The sequence below is a fragment of the Scomber scombrus genome, chromosome 18, assembly GCF_963691925.1.
Source record: "Scomber scombrus chromosome 18, fScoSco1.1, whole genome shotgun sequence".
Lineage (NCBI taxonomy): Eukaryota > Metazoa > Chordata > Actinopteri > Scombriformes > Scombridae > Scomber > Scomber scombrus.
In genome coordinates, this window is record NC_084987.1 from 7,744,315 (window position 1) to 7,763,539 (window position 19,225).

Consider the following 19,225-nt stretch of genomic DNA (forward strand, 5'->3'; position numbering starts at 1 on the left):
TGATAATAAAAAAAGAATCCTGGATTAAAAAAAACAACAGAGACTAAAGAGACCCACATATACTGTAGTCTGCATGATGGAATATAGTGACTCACTGCTTTTGTACTGTTCTGTCTATTTTAGTTGGTTTTACATTGCAATGTGGGCGAAGTGTGACTCAGATTTGACCCGCTTCAAAAGAGGGGATTACGTTTGTGCCGATGCAGAGGGCCTTTCATCGTTACCTGGAGCTGAGTCGGTTCTGTCTCATCCTCTGCTCCTGAAGCAGACGGGTGTTCTCCAGTTTCACAGGGCTGGGTATGAAGCCAACCTCACAGCCCTCCTTCACCAGACGACCGATCCACCAGTCGTTGTTGTACTTCTGCATGCAGAATACACAGCCAGGCATCAGACATCAATGCAACACCAGCATTTTATAGCTCACATCACCATTTACTGTATGTGTTAAAATGCACAATTGAGATACTTTACAATTCTTGGAAAGAACAAAAAATTTATTTTGTGTCATTATGGTTTCTGACAATAGTTCCAAAAATACTGACATACTATATTTACACTTTCAGGATATAGAACATAAAATCTTATTGCTCAGAAAACATCCCACCATGTACCAAAGACCTTTATGGCACACTTTCTTGCAAGTTGATGTTTGTATAACTGAAATTTGTACCTAAAAAAATATGATTATGTACCTGATGTGACCAAAATCATAAGTGAAAATCACTTTAGACAGATCCGTCACCAGCTTCCCAGCCACCAACACTTCCAATTGTTTAAAGGAGTTAAGCCTGAAGCCCTGATGCTAAGTTTCCCTGCATCATCTAGGTAAAGTAAATTTACTTTCAGTTCAGGCTGAAATTGTGAATAGTTTTATGCTAAGAAACAAAAAAAACTACATTGTACATTTGTAGATCAAAGGTATGTGCCCTTTTGTGCGAGAAATGTACTTTTCACTCCTCCTCAAAGTACTCCTCCTCTGCATCTACTTTTGAGTGAATATTAAAAAAAAAAAAAAAAAAGAGTTTAACAGAGTGTCAGAAAATCAAACCTCTTTAATGTGCAAGAAGTCTTTGGATTCAAAGGATATGGCCATGCCCTGCACAGGAACGTCATCACTGGGGCCGGGGTTGTAACCGACATTTGTCCGCACAGCAAACGCCACAGGTTTGGTCTGGAGTAGTGATTAGAGAAAAATGTGTTAGTATACAGACATGAGCTGCAGGAATAATGAGCATCAAAGTAACACTGTACATAAGAAGAATGAGGGAACAATAGTTGATCTTTGACCTTTGCTTTCTCGAGCGTGGCAAGGGCCTGTCTGTCTGCTTCCTTCCTCAGAGCTTCTGGGTCCTCCTCCAGGGACACGTCTGAGTCTGACGGCCGGCTGGTGTAGGAGTCTGCAGAGCCCTGAAATACACATAAAAAAAGAACAAGAATGCGTCAATACTACTGAAGTTAACAAAAATAGGGGCAGACCAAGTGAAATCACATGCTGGACTCCAACATGTCTGGGTAGATGTAGGTTACGAGTATGCTGTTCATACTGATGACCTGTTTGTTCATCTTTAAGTTGTACTCCTGCACCTTAAATTCACACATCTATCCTCCCTGTCTGAGTATGATTGCCTATTCCCTCGTCACAATGTCAAGACTCGAGCAGCATAATCTATATGAACACAAAAGGGGCCTTGGCCTTCATACTGGCTGAAAGCTGACTCTGTGTAATTCGAGGTGGAGAGGATGCATAACAACCGGCCGACATTTCCACTGCAGATTGAGTAAGGCTGAGGTGTTAAATCTTTTTGCACAGGTACAACGGATTCAGCGTGTGGGTGTGTCAAGTACAAGCAAAAAGAGGTAGAGAGAAAAAAAATGGCCTGAGGACTGTTTATAATATTAGTGCGTGTATAAATTTCTCATGAAGTGGCTACGGTTTCCAACACATTCACCACTCATGCATGGTAACTTGACTCTCCCAGGCTGACCCTAATCCAGACACCCATACCACAATAAAAACTCGAGCCTTCCGTGAGCCTGCGGTGCTGGCCCACTGTACTGTTCGGCAGAGCGGTGCAGTGAGGGGAGGCAGCCTGAACTTCTGAAGTGTTTGAGTGTTCAATTTATATAACAATCCCACTTGTTCTCTTCTTGGTTTTTTTTTTTTCATTCTTTTTTTATTTCTTTTTTATTCGAGCTGTCAGGCAGCCCAGCGCTTTGTAGGAGGTGCTGACAAGAATGCGGACAGCTGAATGTGCCAGGCAGAAGAAGTGAGTCATTAGGTGTGGGTTTTTAAAATAGAGGTGAGAATGCGCAAAGATGACATAGACCATATGTAATGTTGATGAAAAATTCCCTGCTAGAAAATGAGCACATGTGTAGTCAGACAACACAAAGAGCGCATTCGGTGAGTACACCAAATATCTCCAGATTGGAGTTGGGTATCCTTTGAACATTCTCCATATCGGTGCCAATACAATACCTGAGTTTTGATGCTGATACCAAAACAATACATCTTTTGATATCTTAATTAGGGGAGATAAACGTATTTTAACCCCCCTTTTTTTATTTCACAAAATATGCCAAACTGCTCGGCTCACCAGTGGTTAATGAAGAGCTTTGCATTCATAAAATACAAAAGTAGATTCTTGGTTTTAGAGCTGCAACGATTAGTTGATTAACTGATTAGTTCATCACCAACTACTGTGGTGACTATTATCATTTTCAGTATTTCTTTAAGAAAGAAAAAGGAAAAATTCTCAAACTATGTGTTATGGACAATTTGCAGGGACAAAAGACATTTGAGGATGTCACCTTGGGGCTTTGGGGAATTTAAATTTTTCACCACTTTTTGACAGTCTTATCGATTAATTGAGAGAATAAATCACAGATGAATTGCTCATATAAATAAACACTGTTTGCAGCCATACTTAATTTAGATCTAGAAATATCTAATTAAAGACTAAAGCATGCTGAAGAATCTGACCGAGCATTTGATGCCAACTTTTGATACTGGACGCTACTGTACGTATTTTGGCTGCTGCTTTTTAAGCACTGAGATCTGATACCAAGTCCTATTCAGTATGCTGTCTTTGAATCGTATTTCTTATTTTAAAGATGAAAAGAAATGTTGTGTCTCTGTGGTCCTGTATAAGATACATACTATGCCACTGAAAAGGTTCAATTCAGGCCAGGGACTGTTGCACTCTCTCCCTCTCCCTCTATTTCAGTTGTCACATTCAAATAAAGGCAAAATACCCAAATTATATTCTTTAAAAAATATATGAGAAGAGATTAAAAGATTAAAAGTTCTTGGTGCCATTCCCCAAACACAAGCCTTTATAAAGAAACTGGGGTGAAAACATTTCAAAGAGGACAAACACCAGAGTCTAAATAAACCCAGACAGAGAAAACAGGTCATGTGTGTAAGAGTGAAGCATCTGTGTGCTGTGTCAGCGTGTTTGCATGTGCATTTATGTGTGATTAATGCTCCTCTATGCCTTTTATTACCATCCATGCATCTCTGTGTGATTTGAAATGAAACGACAAACACAAATGTTGATTCTAGCTCGGCCACCTGTCGCATCGAGGCGCTCTGTGACTCGGCAACAGCAGACCAAATGTAGACACTCCCTGTTGCCAAGGCAACGGCTAGCTACTCCTCACATCCTCGGGCATCCACAAACCATCCTCACTTCCTGTTTCATTTACTCAAACTCAGAACGCTCACAGCAACGCGACCATATCTCCCTCAAGTAGGAGGAATGATCCTGTGAGCGCCACACAGCATCTAATGAGAATAATAACAGCCGCCCCCACTAACCAGCTCTGAGTCATCTTATAAAACCATACAGGTGCATCCTAACATGGAGCACAGAGTAAGTGAAGGTTAACAAACCTTAATGGGGAACCCTCGGGAATCTTTTCACAGAGAGAAAAACAGGCTGAAATGACGTCTAAAATAACCTGGGACCTACACACGCTCGCTACAATACGTCGGTGATGCAGCAAAATGTAGAGCTAGAGTGGGAGAGACAGGTGCTGATTCTGAGTGTATCTGTGCACTTGTGTGTAACTCTGTGATAATGAGTTTGTGTTGGACAAATGCTTGTTTCTGAGTCACTTGTCCTGTTGATTCTCGTCACACATAACCAGCGAGAAAAAGAACAAGAAAAGAAGAGAATGAGAGGATAGACGGATACATGAGGACAGACGCAAAAGTCAATACTCTTACTAAAAAGGGCGCAGGTGGACAAGGGGGAGAGTCAAAATAGCAACTGATCGATAACCTCTCGGCACCTCTTTTCTACCCTGCAACCAATCAGAACTTGTTGATAGACTGAAAGAGCAACTGAGCAAATATCCTCCACCTTTTCATTTTCAACACCCTCCTGCAACCCTTCCTCTTCTTCTCTTTCTTCTCCTCCTCCTTCTTCCTCTTCTTCGCATGTCAATGGGTTGTGTCTCTAATTTAGCTGCTTGCTTCACTTCACATACAGCTCCTGTTCAAAATAGCTACAGGCCACCTGACGACAAAGCTGCTTTCCCATTGGCAGTGCCAGACGAGAGACCCCAGCAGTGTCATAGTAACCATCCCTGCAGCTTATTACAGGCAAGCCAGTGAGAGCTGCATCAGGAAGGATATAGAAAGAAGATGTAGGAATCAATGGTAAATAAAATACCCTGAAGGGAAATCAGCGGCGGGGAAATTGCATAAAAGCTTTTCAACAGGTGATCAATGAAGTATTTTCTCACACTGAGTGAGTTACAGCCTGGTCAATAGCTCAGAGAGCAGCACAGCAATAACTACATCAAACAAGACATTATAACCTTTAGAGAGATTTTATAGAAGGCAAATATAAATGTTTTCAATAACAAGAAACTGATCCCTGTGTATAAATAATAAATCCAAACAGCTAAGAACATAGTAGGAGAAGAAAGGGTGCAAAGATACAAGAGGTGAGACACACAAAAATTACTGACACCATGATGAATTTACACCTCCTTAGCATTGATATTGAATAAATGGAGAGGGGGGGGAGCAACAGAGTGTAGGGGAAGGGGATAATGGAATAAGGAGTGTGAGTGGGGTGGCAAAAAGACAAGTGCTTTGAATAATGAGGGCTGAAGACAGTCACCCTGCAGCAAGGAAATTAGTTAACATTGTTTCTTTTAATGCAACAGCGTCTGTAAATGCTTTTGAGAAAAAAAAAGGGAAATTGGAAAAGAAGGGAGCAGTTGGATGCAGATGAATAGATTTGCTTTTGGAATCGGCACAAAGCTAAAAAAAAAAAAAAAAAAGAAGAACATACTGAATTGGGATTTATGATGGATTACGCCTATTCCTCATTTGAACCATCTTGATCACCACTGTGTGTCTTCCTTTCGATGGGCCAGATAAACAGAGCAGAGGTCAAAGATTTTAATCTGCTACTGCTCTATGAACGACAAGAAATTCACAGCAGGTGTTGTCAGAGTTCACAATGTATGACTAAGAAGTGATTATCATCTCACACACACTGTGAACTCCTGCCCTGATAATTAAACAGATAAAAATATCTTCATACTCATCACCTCAGATGATTTGAAAAATGAAAGCGAGAGCGGTAACATTAAATATCCTTTTCCTATTTGCTTTATCTCCGACTCAGAGTATCCTCAGGGCCTGATTCATCAAGCATTTCAGAGAAGAAGAAGAACACAACATCTCATTTCAGGCAAGCTGAGAGCCAACCAGAATGCATTAGCAGCAGAGCCTCAGGTCTGCTGCGTATTCACATCACATCCAGAGGGAGATTAGGTGACTGAATGATCAAAAGACAGGTATGGGATAGGAGAAGATATGCAGAACGGACAGATGTACAAAAGGAGTCCCTGTCTAAATGGCCATATTACTTTTCTCTGTCACAGCAGCGTCATGGCAACCAGTTGAACTGTGTGGAGACAACTAAAAAAGATGAGTCATGGACTGAACTCACAAGAAATCCCAATTTTTAAGAAATAAGCAAAAGAGGGAGTCGAACGGGCAATTTGATCCTTAATTATTCAGGTAAACATCAATATCACAATATTCAACAAACATATTAGGGTAAGGTGCAAGTCACAATCCAGGCTTTTCAATAATACTAGCAATTCTATACATTTTGGTTTATTGATACTTTTTAACCTCATACCAATACTTCTTAAAATACCTTATTGGGGGAATATAGGCCCTTTTTCTTTTTGCAAAATCCCTTTTTAAGTTCTCAAAACATGCTAACTTACATGATGCATGCAGTAATTAAATGTATTAAAAATGTACTTTGCCTAAATAGAAACTGAAGTTATAGAGAAAAAGATATGATTTATATCAAATCTGATATCTGATCAAAGAGTACATCAACAAATATCTGGACAGGTTTTCAATGTCAATGTTAGATATTTTTGGACATGTTTGGGCCGTTACTCATAAAGTATTGAGGTTGGTTACATCATACAGCAAATGTATGCGAAAACAAAACTGATGCATTAGTTGGCCAAGAAAAAGCCTATACCAGATTAAATGATTAACATTCAGGTCATTTCTAAGCAAAATGCCAAAACTTTGTGGTTTCAGCTTCTTAAATTTTGCTTCTTCAGTCTTCTAAAGTCTTAAAGAGACTGCGTCTCTTTTTGAAGTGTTGGTTCAACCAAACAAGCAATTTGACAAGATCTTAGGGTGAGAAAGTGTGATGAATATTTACAGACTAAATAATCAATAGATTAAAATGATGATGAAAATATTTGTTATTTTCAGGCCTAATATAAAATGATCACATACTGTACATGATCAGTGCACCAAACTGTGTTCAAATGCTCTGCAATACGTCAGACACAACTAAACTTTCAGCTAATCATTTTGTTTAATTTGGATAACAGAATGATGTAAACCAATGACTTAATACATGGTCATATCATTATTTGTGTTGAAAGTTTAAATCAGTAGAGGATTGAGAGAAAGTTAATTGAAAACAAGCTTTGATCTGACAAAACAAGCAATTTCAGATGTCACCCTGGGCTCTGGGAATTTGTAATGATTACTTTTTGTTCTTTTTTGATATTTTAATATGTCATTTATAAAGGATTAATCAGAAAAACAACCTACAGATTACTCGACAATGAAAACAACTGTTAGTTGCACTCCTGATCATCACAATATAATTCCAAGTAAAAAGAAAAAAGGTTACACTGAATTACTGCCCCTACATTAATTCCAAAAAATATGGAAATCCAATCAACAAAGAAGAGGTCACTTTTTTGACATTTATGCCACTCTGTACTGGAGTCCTGAGGTCACAAAAATATGCGAAATCAATATCCAGCCTAGGCCTGCCTGGATCAAAGGGGGACTTGTGGTGAAAGCAGCCCCCTGAAATGGCCACAGTGCTGGGTCGGCTGGTCAGGCAGTGCACACAGCAGCAGAGGCAACCGGTGGGACTGGAAGTCTAATTAAAAACACAGTGCCTTTCCAGCAGCTGCGGCCCGGCCCAAAATGGAATCTCAAAGAAAGCCGCTGACCAGGAGGTACAGCTCTATCAGGACACGGGCGGCAACGTTATATATTCCAGTTATACATCAGAGCCAAAGAGTGTAGTTGAACTTTCAAAACTCTATCTGGATACACACACTCACTCACACAAACACACACTCCTCCAGTTCAAGCAGACGCAGCTAAAAGTGAACAGCTTTTAGATTTATCTAGATTCTTCTTACCATGACGGGCCTTTGAATCCTCTCAGTCCTCTCCATACCTCGTTTGCCACGCTCGCCACACCAAGGCAAACCAAGGGGGCAACGCCGGAGTCCTCAGACAGAGTTACGTATATGTGTGTGTGTATGTATGTGTGTGTGTGTGTGTCAGAGAGAGAGAGAGAGAGAGAGAGATAGTGGCAACTAGTGTGTGTATCCGCCTGTTAGTCTGACAAGTGCATAAGTGTACATGTGTGTGTTTGTATGTGTGTTGTGTGTATGATAGGAGAGGAGAGGTAGCCAGAAAAGAGTGCCCTATGTGTGAAAATGGGAGAGCGCTCTCTTAACCTCCAACCCCTTCACTCACACACACACACACACACACACACACACACACACCCACCCACCCCCTCCTACCTCCACAACCCCGAGGAACGTGAACCTTGTGTAGAGGAAGGGAGCTGGGGCTGGCTGGGGGTCGGGTTGCAGGACTTGTGCTACATTTGCAAACTGGGGAAATATATTTAGCCTTGGCTGGGCAGAAACAGGGACGTGAACACACTGAGACCCAGAAGGAGGCTTGGTATGCAGCCGTCAGCCATTCAATGCCCCGACTGACGTGGGACAGAGCTGGGGCAGTGCCCAGGGAAACCCCCCCCTCCTCTCTCTCTTTGCTTCATTCCTCTCGGCCTCTGTCCTGATCTCGTTCTTCCAAACCCGTCTCTCTCTCTCTCTTTCTCTTTTGTCTCTCTGTATATCTGCCGGAAACAAGGGTATCAGACGAGGGATTAATATGGATATGAGGGGAGATAGAGAAAAGAGGGGCAGTGGTTCAGTAGTGAATTGAGGACACGAAGCTCAATGATCAGGGCTGTGTCACTTTGAAGCAACTGACGCTTTCCTACTCGAGCCTTTGAAGTATCTGCTGAATAGTTACCGCTCCAAATCCACACATCTATAGGTGTCTAATATTTAATTACATTGCAGTGTATTTGTTTGTATTCTAGAATTGGGACACACATTTTAACTTAACCAACACTGCTAAAAAGGGTAAAGTGTGGAGGTCTATGGGCAGATAGGTGTGGTTAAAGAGGTGGTCCAATTTGTCCACAAGGGGGAGACCTCTGACACAATGTAGGGCCACAGACTCAACCACCTCTTCCTCTCTGGTGTGATAGGGACTGATGACAATACTGTCAGCTGGGGAAGGTGAAAAAAAAATGGAGAGCTGAAAACAGACCCACCAGTCGGATCTGTCCTCGAGCAGCCAGACACAGCAGCAACTGGGGCTCTGCTGGGATCCATATGTCAGGACTGACAGGAGGTCTGCTGGTCTCTCTACAGCCTCTGAACCTTCTAGACCTTTCACATATGGCAACCAAGTCAAGACAAGATTGTGACTACAGAGCAATGGAAAAAAGTGTAGGAAAACATATTAAACCTGCATGCAGTTTGATTGATTATAATTTCATTCTTATCTTAAATTAAAATAAGATGAGAAGTAGTTTTCCAATTTGGAGGCTTGATCCTCCTCATTTATAGACAGCTCATGTCATAATGGGCTAATGAGGCTGACCCTGTTTAAAGAGTTAAAGTCTTGAATTTTGAATCTTTTATTACTGCCACTCAGATGATCCTCACATGAGAAAACAGATCATTTTCACAGAGTTCAAAATGATTCTCTCAGATAACGACATATAGCTGCTTTCTGTCTCTGAAGTACGGACAAAAATGGGGAAGAAAGCCTTCATAGGGGCATGCTCTAGCCACTGAGTGTCTGCAAGAGGAATTTAAATGGATGAATCTGATATCTCTGGTAGAAGACTTCCATAAACTGCATGGTAAATGACTATTATTCTATTTTCATAGCCTTATTTTAGTGTTATTTATTTATTTTAGATTTTTTTTTAATGTGTTGTCTGATTTTGAATGGTTTTCTCTGTGATTTTTTTTATACAGATCACCTTTACATAAGGAGTTTCAATCCTGAATTGGACTCACTTGGCTATATAAAGGTTTGTTTTGTTATCAAAAGTACCCGAAAATGGTTGACAGTGACTTGTTAATATATTACATGAACTGGACTAAATGAAAAAGCTGCTTCTAAGTCCAAAAAATGGCAGCCAAGCATAAACATGAACAATTTGCACAATATATTGTATTAAGTTATCTTAATACTGTAATATTTCATATTAGATTTACTACTCCACTCATTCAATATCCTGTGAGTTGGGGATGTGCTGAAGAGAAATGTCTTGTAATACAAACTTGGATATTTAGGCACTTTTTTAAACTGGTATTCACACTTTGTTCACAATTTGAAAGATCTTGTTGAAATTTTTACCGCATGAGTTGACGAGGGCTTGAACACACCATTAGCTTTGTTCTATACAAGTCTAGACCACCTCATGTGGAGAGGAGTACGGTCAACATGGCCTTCAGGTCCTCTGAAGGACCCTCCTTTGTGGACCACTGAACTGGCACGCAGCTGTTATGTGCTCATCATGACAGCCCTTCTGATTTGATGTTTAACTTTAAGGCTACAGTGTTGTGTTTTCCGGTTTTTAACGATATAAGACACAAGAGAATACCTTTTTAAATGCTGCTATTTCAAATTCTGACAACGCAATTGTGAGTTTTGAAGTAACAATAGCAGAGATGTTGCCTTTTTTTTGTACACAGCAGCAGCAGACAGTCTCTGCCCGTCTTCGCACACCTGAAGACACATAAACCAACAACACTGCACAAACATGTGAGCAACCCCCCCCCCCCCCCACACACACACACACACACACACGCACACACACACACACACACACATACACATCAACATCCTCTCCTTCGTCTCTCCATCCCACTGTGCCCGCACACAGAGGGAGATTCAGTGGCCCGGTTGCCATGGAAACCAGGCTGAGTGTACCAGCCAGCTCCACCGTTGGCTGATTGTGGCTCTCGTGCATTTGTATGTGTGTGTGTGTGTGTGTGTGTGTGTGTGTGTGTGTGTGTGTGTGTGTGTGTGTGTGTGTGTGTGTGTGTGTTGAATATGTGTGCACTTGCGTAGGTGTGTGTGAGACTATAAAGCCTATACAGGGCTTTGCTTTGAGTTGTTCGAGGGGGAGTCAAAAATAGGCCATAAATACAAAAACCTATAGGGCGCCTGTGAGCCTCTCTTTCTGTAATTAAATCCATTTTTTTCAGTCTTAACATGGATTCAGGAATTGTGTGCATGAGAAGAACCACTCATACATGCTCTATTTATTAAATGGCTGAGTTGCTAAATCAATTTTTGGATTATATGAGCGATTCAGTCTGTTTATAATCCCTGCTACCTCTTTTGTACGCCTTGATGAGTGAAATGCTGCGCAATAGCATGAGACAGGGGAGGAGATTCAAGTCAGGAAGTGTTAAATCATCCTTACTACTGGGTAATGAGTTCCTCATACAATGTGAGCGTTTATGAATCCTGTTTAACCTGCAGGCCCAGTGCACATGGTCCTCCACCACGCCAAAGTTAATGAAGGCTGAGGCAGCGGGAAGGGTGAAGATGTGTGCAGGCGAGGATGCAGCTAACCTTTAAAAACCACAGGAGGGTTCAGCTCCCTGTGTTCACCAACAGCGATGGGATTTTTTTTTCTCTTTTTTTTCTTTTTTTTTTCTCTAAAGCATCACCGGTACCGAACAGGCAAATGTCATTCAGCACAGGGCAAATCATTTCCTCTCACCAATGAAGAGGTCAGACGGAAAAGGGAGGACTCAGTTAGCCGTGACACGGGGTGGCTTTGAGAAATGTCATGTCCTGACAAGGACTGCTGTGCCGCTCGCAAGCATGTGATGCCTTAACCCTGCCTCCTAAACCTCGTAGGAGAGGAAATATTGAGGAGAGGCTTCTTTGATAATTTTAAGGAGGGGAATGAATCTCTGCAGCTGGACGACGGACAGGTTTGACTCACTCCATCCGACAGAGCCAATCAATGCAATCAACATCCACAGACCAGGGTGGTGTTAGCGTCAGGTGGGCAGCGAGAGGTGGAGGTGAGTCCAACACCTGGGGACTGATAATCAGCATCAGAACCCTGGAGGAATCCCCGCTGAAGGGAGATGTCTCCCACCGCCAGCTCTGTGACAATACGGCTGTGTATAGCTTTAGTCACAGGGGTTTTACTGATGTTATCAAATCCATTTCAATGTGCGAGATACAGTACTGTATGCAGGCTGCCGTGACACACTCAGGTGAAAAGATAAAGACACACTTTGTTTAAAGACGAGTAAATAACAGGTTTTGTTTTTCACAGTTACTGGAAAGCGGACAAATATGATACAGCAGATAGTGAAAACAGCAGAAACAGAGACCCTTTAAAGTCTGCAGTAAGATCAGTTTTCTTCAAATCACAGGTGCCAGAAATTTTGGGATAAACCTCTAAGAATAAAAAATGTTTGAAATGTAATGAGAATTGTATTCAGGGATGAACACTTTACTTACAACCACTGTTTTAAAAGCTACAAAAGGTACAATAATAAGGATACTTTTTGGGAAAGTTTTTCTGTAACGCTTTAACTCATAAAAGTTAGCCTGGGTGTTTAGATCATCAGCACAAAGGATGTTCTTAGATGTTCCCTATTATATGTGACGGTCCAAATTGTGAAAAAATTAATTAAAAATGACATAGTGCTGCAACAACAATTCCAGCAATATGTAGGAATGTAGCTGTGAATGTATATAAGATAAAATAGATGAAGATAAAGGATGCAAACATGGCACATGAGCTGCAGAATTCCTGTCATTAAAAGTCCTCACTTCATCTCCATCAAACTTCATCATGACGATTCTTCATTAAATATAATAAGGGCAAAGTTGAGACCAAGTCTGGCACCTGGATTAGCAGTCTGGAGGAAGGATTAAAGTGTGAAATGTTACCTGTCGGACGAAACTGTTCGAGGTGGTGTCAGAGGAGGTGCTTCCATCTGAGCGCTTAAATCGGCTCTTCCTCTTGGCATACTTTCCCTGGAAACAGAGAAGTTGGACGGAAAGAAAAACAGAGAGTGAGAGAAAAAAAATAAAAGTTTAATTGAGTGGCTCCAAAATATCTTATCTTGACATATTTCTTGGAAAACCTTGTTTCTAAGGGAGCATGACAGTCATTAACATTTGGCATAGCATTCGTAAAAGCTTCTAAATATGATCAGCCGGTTAGATAGAGCCAGAGATAAAACAGCACGAGTTCCAGACTGGAGAGGAAGTCGACCAGAGAAAATGTGCCCCGTGTGTCCATGAGCAGCCTTCATTACTTGTCATTTTTCATGTTCTGTTGCAAACTGGGACCCTGTAATCTGATTGGCAGACCCCTGGCAAATGGCCTATCCGGGTTGGGCCTCACATTACATTATGAGCACACCCTGCCCATATTGCCATGGTTACACAATGCCGACTAATCACATTTGTTGGCAATCAGGAGACTGCCTGTATTGTTCTTGCAGCGTGTAAAAAGGGAACTGTTGGTTGACATAATACTTAGATATAAACATGACCGTCCTTCTACAGGCCAGCACACCTGTGTGTTCCCACTCTCTGATTAGGTATACCACAGGGGGTATAGCTCAGTGGTAGAGCATTTGACTGCAGATCAAGAGGTCTCCGGTTCAAATCTGGATGCCCCCTGCCTTTCTGTCACATCTCGTGTTTCACTAGTACTAACTGTGAAAGTTCAATGTGTGCACTGGTGGTTGTGACTCTTCTTTTCATCTTGTTTACAACAGATGGACAATTCTTAATGTGACTCTTGACCCAAAAAAATGGTTTATTTTTAGACATTTTAAATGCGCCATATCTTCCTCCCAGGCAGCCACTTTTATCTTCTCTTCTCAACAGTTTGTAGATTAACTGACATGAAACTTGCTTGAGATAGCTACTCTAAAACATTAAAAATGATGTAATCTCCAAAATGTAATAGAGTTAAATGTCCACATTGATTTGATAAGTACTGCTGTGTTAATATGCGGTTTGGAGACTCAAATATCAGAGATTTTAGAGTCAGCTATCACACAGCAACACATTACAATATTCACTGTATCCCAGTCCTTATTTTCTGTTTGACTAATAGCTTTCACTTCTGTTCAGCAGCATGTACTGAAATATTAGACATCAGAACCGCCCATTAACACATGAACGAAAGACTTTCTATTTGCGTCTATGTGTAAATCAACTGGCCAACCACACATCAATAATGTATTATAACCATGGCTAGAACCATACATGTTGATGGATTACTTACTGAAATATTTATTTTTTAAACATTACTTTAAGCCTGGAAATTAATTTTCATATAATGAGAAGAGCTGAGTACAGACAAAGCGTCATTGCTGTTTTAAGTATCAGAAACTATACAATATTCATAGTATATTCAAAGTATAACTGTCTAAGTCTATACTTTGGTGTTAATACTTTCCCATCATTACTTCTTGTTTGCTAATTATTTAGTTTTATTTTGGCAAAGTCCTTGTACTGCAGATTATGTTAAAACAACAATAAACAATGACGCATTGAAAAGATTTGGCACATGAAATGTGTTGAGAAATGTGTCTGTACTCCTCAAACTAAGTTACTGAAAAAGTATAACTGGCCTCAGGTGTTGTATTGCCACTAATATGAACAACATTTCAGATGATATCCAGCCCAGCAGACACAGAGAAATACAAAATAAAAACCTCTGCTTTTGTGCTTTGAGTATTCACTATGAATCTCTGTTCTCTTCACAAGTAGATCTCTGAACTACTTTCTACACACAGCCTGTGAGAAACAAATAAGTTTGTCCACAACTGTTCACATTTTCACACACATCTACTTATATAAACATTAAACCCACCTAATCAGCTTCTTCAAATGTGTCTAAACATATATCTTTATATCTAGCGATTGCTCAGCAGGAGAGGTTAGCTACCAGTCAGCAGTGATCCCTCCTCTACTCAGTATTTTGTTATCACTGTCACATCATGTACGACAGGGCGGGCCGAGGCTCTCAGATGTATGACGCAGTCCTGCCTGCCTTTAAACAAACATGACCTGTTTCACCAGCGACAACTGGTGCGAACACAAAAACACACTGAGGACGAGAGGTTTCCAGTCTTCACAGATATAAAAATAAAAGCACATCTCCCAGAAAAAAGTTCAGGAATTTACTTGAATTCATTTAAACCTCCTTTAGTGCAAATATAATGCATCTAGCCTTTTGTACTGTGCTTAATTTACTGATGGTGATGGGATAGAATAAATACACAGCAGGGTAACTGTGATACACCCGACAAGTCATTAAATTACTGTGTTACGAACGTTTGTGAGAATATTTACAAGCTTTAACTTTAGGTGATGAAGAAAAGATAAGGATGGAAAACTGTACTTGGAGCGTCGGTGCAACCGATTACATCACTGTTGGCAAATCTGTTCACCAACACTGAGAAAATGCTGTGTGAAATGGTGAAAACACAAAGTGCTAGAAGACTTTGTACTTCTGTGTTTTCTTTGAATAAGCATTAAATATTCTAATAAGAGAAAAATAATACTTTTTGAGAACATCTCTTGTAACATTTTAGACCCTTTTAAAGCCGGGTATTCACATATAATCTGTATCTGGACTCTTAGATAATGAGAAGTGATTTTTAAATCTGCAACAATTAATCTGTTAGTCGATCAACAGAAGAGTCATTTTTCAAGCAAAACTGCCAAACGTTGAATGGCTACAACCTCTTAAATGTGAGAATTTGCTGCTTTTCTTGGTCTTATATGTAAATACATTTGAGTTTTGGACTGTTACCTTGGGATCTGGGAAACTGGGATGGATAATTCTCACATTTTTCAGCTGTTTCTAGACCAAGTGACTCATCAGTTAATCTAGAAAGTAATTGGAGGATTAATCGATAATGAAAATAATCATATGTTGGTTTACTGACAATGTTTTCATGGAAAAAGCACGCTAAATCAGGCTTTGTCAAAGATAGAACAATTCAAGTCCTGGACGTATTTACTTCTGGTCTAGTCCACCAAACTTTTCATGGGCTTTTGAATCGACCCCTAGCATTAATAAGTGTTCTCGCTGCCTTAATTCTGCCTGCACTGAGATTGGATTTCAGTGTGCTTATTAGGAGGGAAAGGCTGGCGTGCCAACATATCCCTGATCAAAAGAAGTGATTACGGGCCAGCTTGAGATAGCAGGAAGAGGAGCAGGGTGGATCTCCTTTTTGAGAGTGAAGACACTGTAGATGTTATTTACACCTGGCTGAGGTCCAATCACAATCCAACACTTCCAGATGTGCTCCGACTGATTCTATTACAAGCCATCCTGCTGCATTTACAACTTCATTACTGTAACACGCGCTTTTATTAATCAGGATGTGAACTAAATTTGGGGTAAATTTGCGAGTAAGCTTCCTTGTTTTCTTTTTGACATATCTGTATACTGACTACAAAAAATGTAATGCGCATATTTGTGTGGGTCTGAGAAAGTTTGTTTTTTGTTATGAGTTAGAGTAATTTATGATATATGATACGATACGATACGATACGATACGATACGATATTGCACCACACTTCGATGGTGATGGCAAAAATAGCATTCATTCTTTACCTTGACTAAAGTGAATGAGTGATGAAACACCCTGCATGCATGAATCAAATGTCAATAATAGCCCAATATTACGCATGAACATACAGAAAAATAGAAATGCATGGCAAAAATAGCATATTGACAATATGCTATGAGACCCCCCCCCCCCCCCCCCCCCCAAAAAAAATAAATAAAATAAAAGTCATAAATCATCTTTTTAGGGGAGCTCATGTCTTATTAAGACATAATCCAGATAAGATATGCAGATACAGAAATGGGGGTCTTACTAACAAGCTTAATTCCTAACATTTTGGAGGAGAAACACGTCCACAGTTCAGCTATATAATCTAAAAATCAAAGATGAACACAACCCAGTTACAAAGCTACCGTCCACAGCATCGTAAAATGAAGGATGCTAAATCAAAGTTGAACTAGGAAGAATCTGCAAAACTTGAACATTAACACTGGACAAATTGAGTGGTCATTTTAACATTCACCTTGCAAATAAGTCATTTAGATAACACAGATTTGTTTACAACCCGTTAGATAATCCGCCTGGTCACCCTGCGGGGGACGTCGCTGATATCTGAGCAATTAAGCTCAAAAAAATCTTTTTATTACAGATAGAGATGATGGTAAAATTGCTAATATAAGACCTGTGTTTCCTCCAGAGGCAAATTTATGCTCTGTTGTCACAAGTTTAAGGTTAAATTTAACATGATGTGTGTGTATGTGTGTGTGTGTGTGTGTATGTGTGTATGTTTGGAGGGTCCTTATGATCGAAGCCATGATGGGGTGAGTTCCCGTCAGCAAAGGGCAGGGAAATGCCAGAGGAAGTAGGGAGGGGAAGACTTCCTGTTGGTAAACATATTCCCAGATTAACTGTATAATTAAGGAGGGTGTTGTGTGTGTGTGTGTGTGTGTGTGTGAGCAGGGATGGTGGGTGGGGGGGTTTTAAACAGAAAAGCAGGGTGGGTGGTGGGTGGCAGGGTGCACAATATCACAGCTGTGAAATATAAACCACATTACACATTACTCCAGCCAGAACACTCCATACATTATTCCGCTCACAATCTGATAGCGCCCTACGGACACTATCTTTAATCTATAAGCGACCCCCAGGCGCCGACTTTGGATCAGTTCTCGCCCGACAGTTAATTTCTGCTCTGGAGTGGTGCTGTCTGGGGTGTCAAACTCAGACTGTCTCCTTCAGGATATTAGAAATGTGGTCCCCTGCTTGTCTCTCCACAGCAGAGTTATAAATACATACACCAGTGTGACCCGCTGCGTGAACTTTACATCTAATTGATCAAAAGGTGCCACACACACATACATACATCACTCCCTAGTGCCTGGCATAAGAAAGGGGGGGGGGTCCATCCATCTGTCTCACGCAGCAGATAAAGATTGCTAAAAACAGACAGGGAGAGGTGAGATGGCGAGAGCAGGATGGATATAGTGGGACATTCAAAAGCGTGGAAAGTGGCATGGAGGAAGAATATGGAGAGCTGAGGGGGAAGAGAGAGATGAGAAGGAGCTGGGAGGAGTGGGAGTAAAAGAGGAGAGAGCAGGACTTGGCATGGTTTGAAGCGCTGGTTGTCTGTGGTGAGTTTCTTTTTTTTTTTTTCCTCTCCAGAGAGACAATGACTGAGCTCAGCGTGGGTGTGTTTGTTCTAGATATTCTGATCATTTTTAAAACATTTTTTTTCATCATCATCATCATCATCATCTTCTACTTAAACGTTTATGACTAAAACATGCCCACAACATCATGTCACTTCCTAAAAGCCACAGGTTCTAAAAAAAAAAAAGAGTGACACTATTGAAAGTTGAAAGGATAAAATTGTAAATGAAAAGAGATAGAGAGGGAGAGAGAGAGAAAATAAATCACCAAGTTGTGTCTTTTTGAGGGTGGAGGAGAAACAGATCTGATGTCAGACTTGAAAACATCAATATCTAACAGACAAATTGATTACTTTTATTGCTATTCCTGTCAGCTTTGAAAACTTATTAATTCACTTCATTTTTTCCCCCCATTTTTTTCAAATTTTCCAAATAAAAACTCAAACTCTCCTCCAGCCCATTTTGGTTAATTACTCATTAGTGGCACAAAGGCGTGGTTTTCTAAAGAATCCAATGGGCAGCAGCATATTAAAAAAACAAGCGTTACATCATATCCTCACATAGTATCAGGCTACTTATTAAAACCAACCCAATTACCACAGACAGACATAGACACAGGCCACGGATGACATTATAAATCAAACTCAGAAGGAAGAAATAAAAAAAACAACAACAACCTATCCTCCACGTTTTCTCAAATCTTTAAAATCATTAATTGGATTTTTTTTTTTTTTTTTTTAAATCAGCGCAGCTTTCAATACAGAAATAGCAGATGGCGAAATTAAGCCACTTAATTGCCGAACAACCTGTTAATCATCCGAAGTCAAACAGCTTCACTATCATAAAACCCGCCTTTAATAAAACATAGAACATATGCTTGACTGTGAGGAGGCTTTTTGCGTTTTTTCTGTCAGTAATATTTTGCTTTCTGCTCCATGGTCTTACCTGTGTGTGAGGATGATGGTCGAACATGTCCATTTGGATCTCCTGGGTTGAGGTCGAAGGCGTCCTGGACATACTACTTTTCTGTACCATTGATTTAACTTTTCCAAAAAATCTATATTCAGGTTTTTTTTTTTATGATGGTGTCCAAAGACTCATCTTTTATTTCCTTCTTTCTTTTATTAAAGGGAGGTTGGAGCCGCTGATGTATCTGGAGCTGGCTGGTAAAATAATGGCAACAGCTGCCTCCCTCTCAGCCTATAGCATTACACACTGGCGCACCAGGCTTTTACACTGCTGTCAAATCAGCATAATGACACAACAGCACATCCGGTCTCTGCTTACAAAATAAAACTCATTAC

At 40.5% G+C, this 19,225-nt stretch overlaps 1 protein-coding gene and 1 non-coding gene across 3 annotated transcripts in view; one reads left to right on the forward strand and one right to left on the reverse strand.

The window, feature by feature from the left end:
* The window catches only part of cacnb1 (calcium channel, voltage-dependent, beta 1 subunit), a 30,835-nt gene extending 11,879 nt beyond the window's left edge, over positions 1 to 18,956 (reverse strand). Inside the window, exons 1-5 of one of the 2 annotated variants that reach the window (XM_062438101.1) lie at positions 18,867 to 18,956; positions 12,620 to 12,706; positions 1,288 to 1,407; positions 1,049 to 1,171; positions 225 to 361 (exon numbers count right to left, since the gene is read on the reverse strand). In XM_062438101.1, coding sequence (XP_062294085.1) covers positions 225 to 361; positions 1,049 to 1,171; positions 1,288 to 1,407; positions 12,620 to 12,706; positions 18,867 to 18,956 — 557 coding nt within the window. Of the gene's footprint in view, positions 1 to 224; positions 362 to 1,048; positions 1,172 to 1,287; positions 1,408 to 12,619; positions 12,707 to 14,639; positions 14,691 to 18,866 lie in introns of those variants that run through there. The other variant, XM_062438102.1, reaches the window with a different exon arrangement.
* Positions 13,289 to 13,360, forward strand: trnac-gca (transfer RNA cysteine (anticodon GCA)). Its single transcript has one exon. It is a non-coding gene; the product is annotated as a tRNA-Cys (tRNA).
* Positions 18,957 to 19,225: the final 269 nt, after the last annotated feature.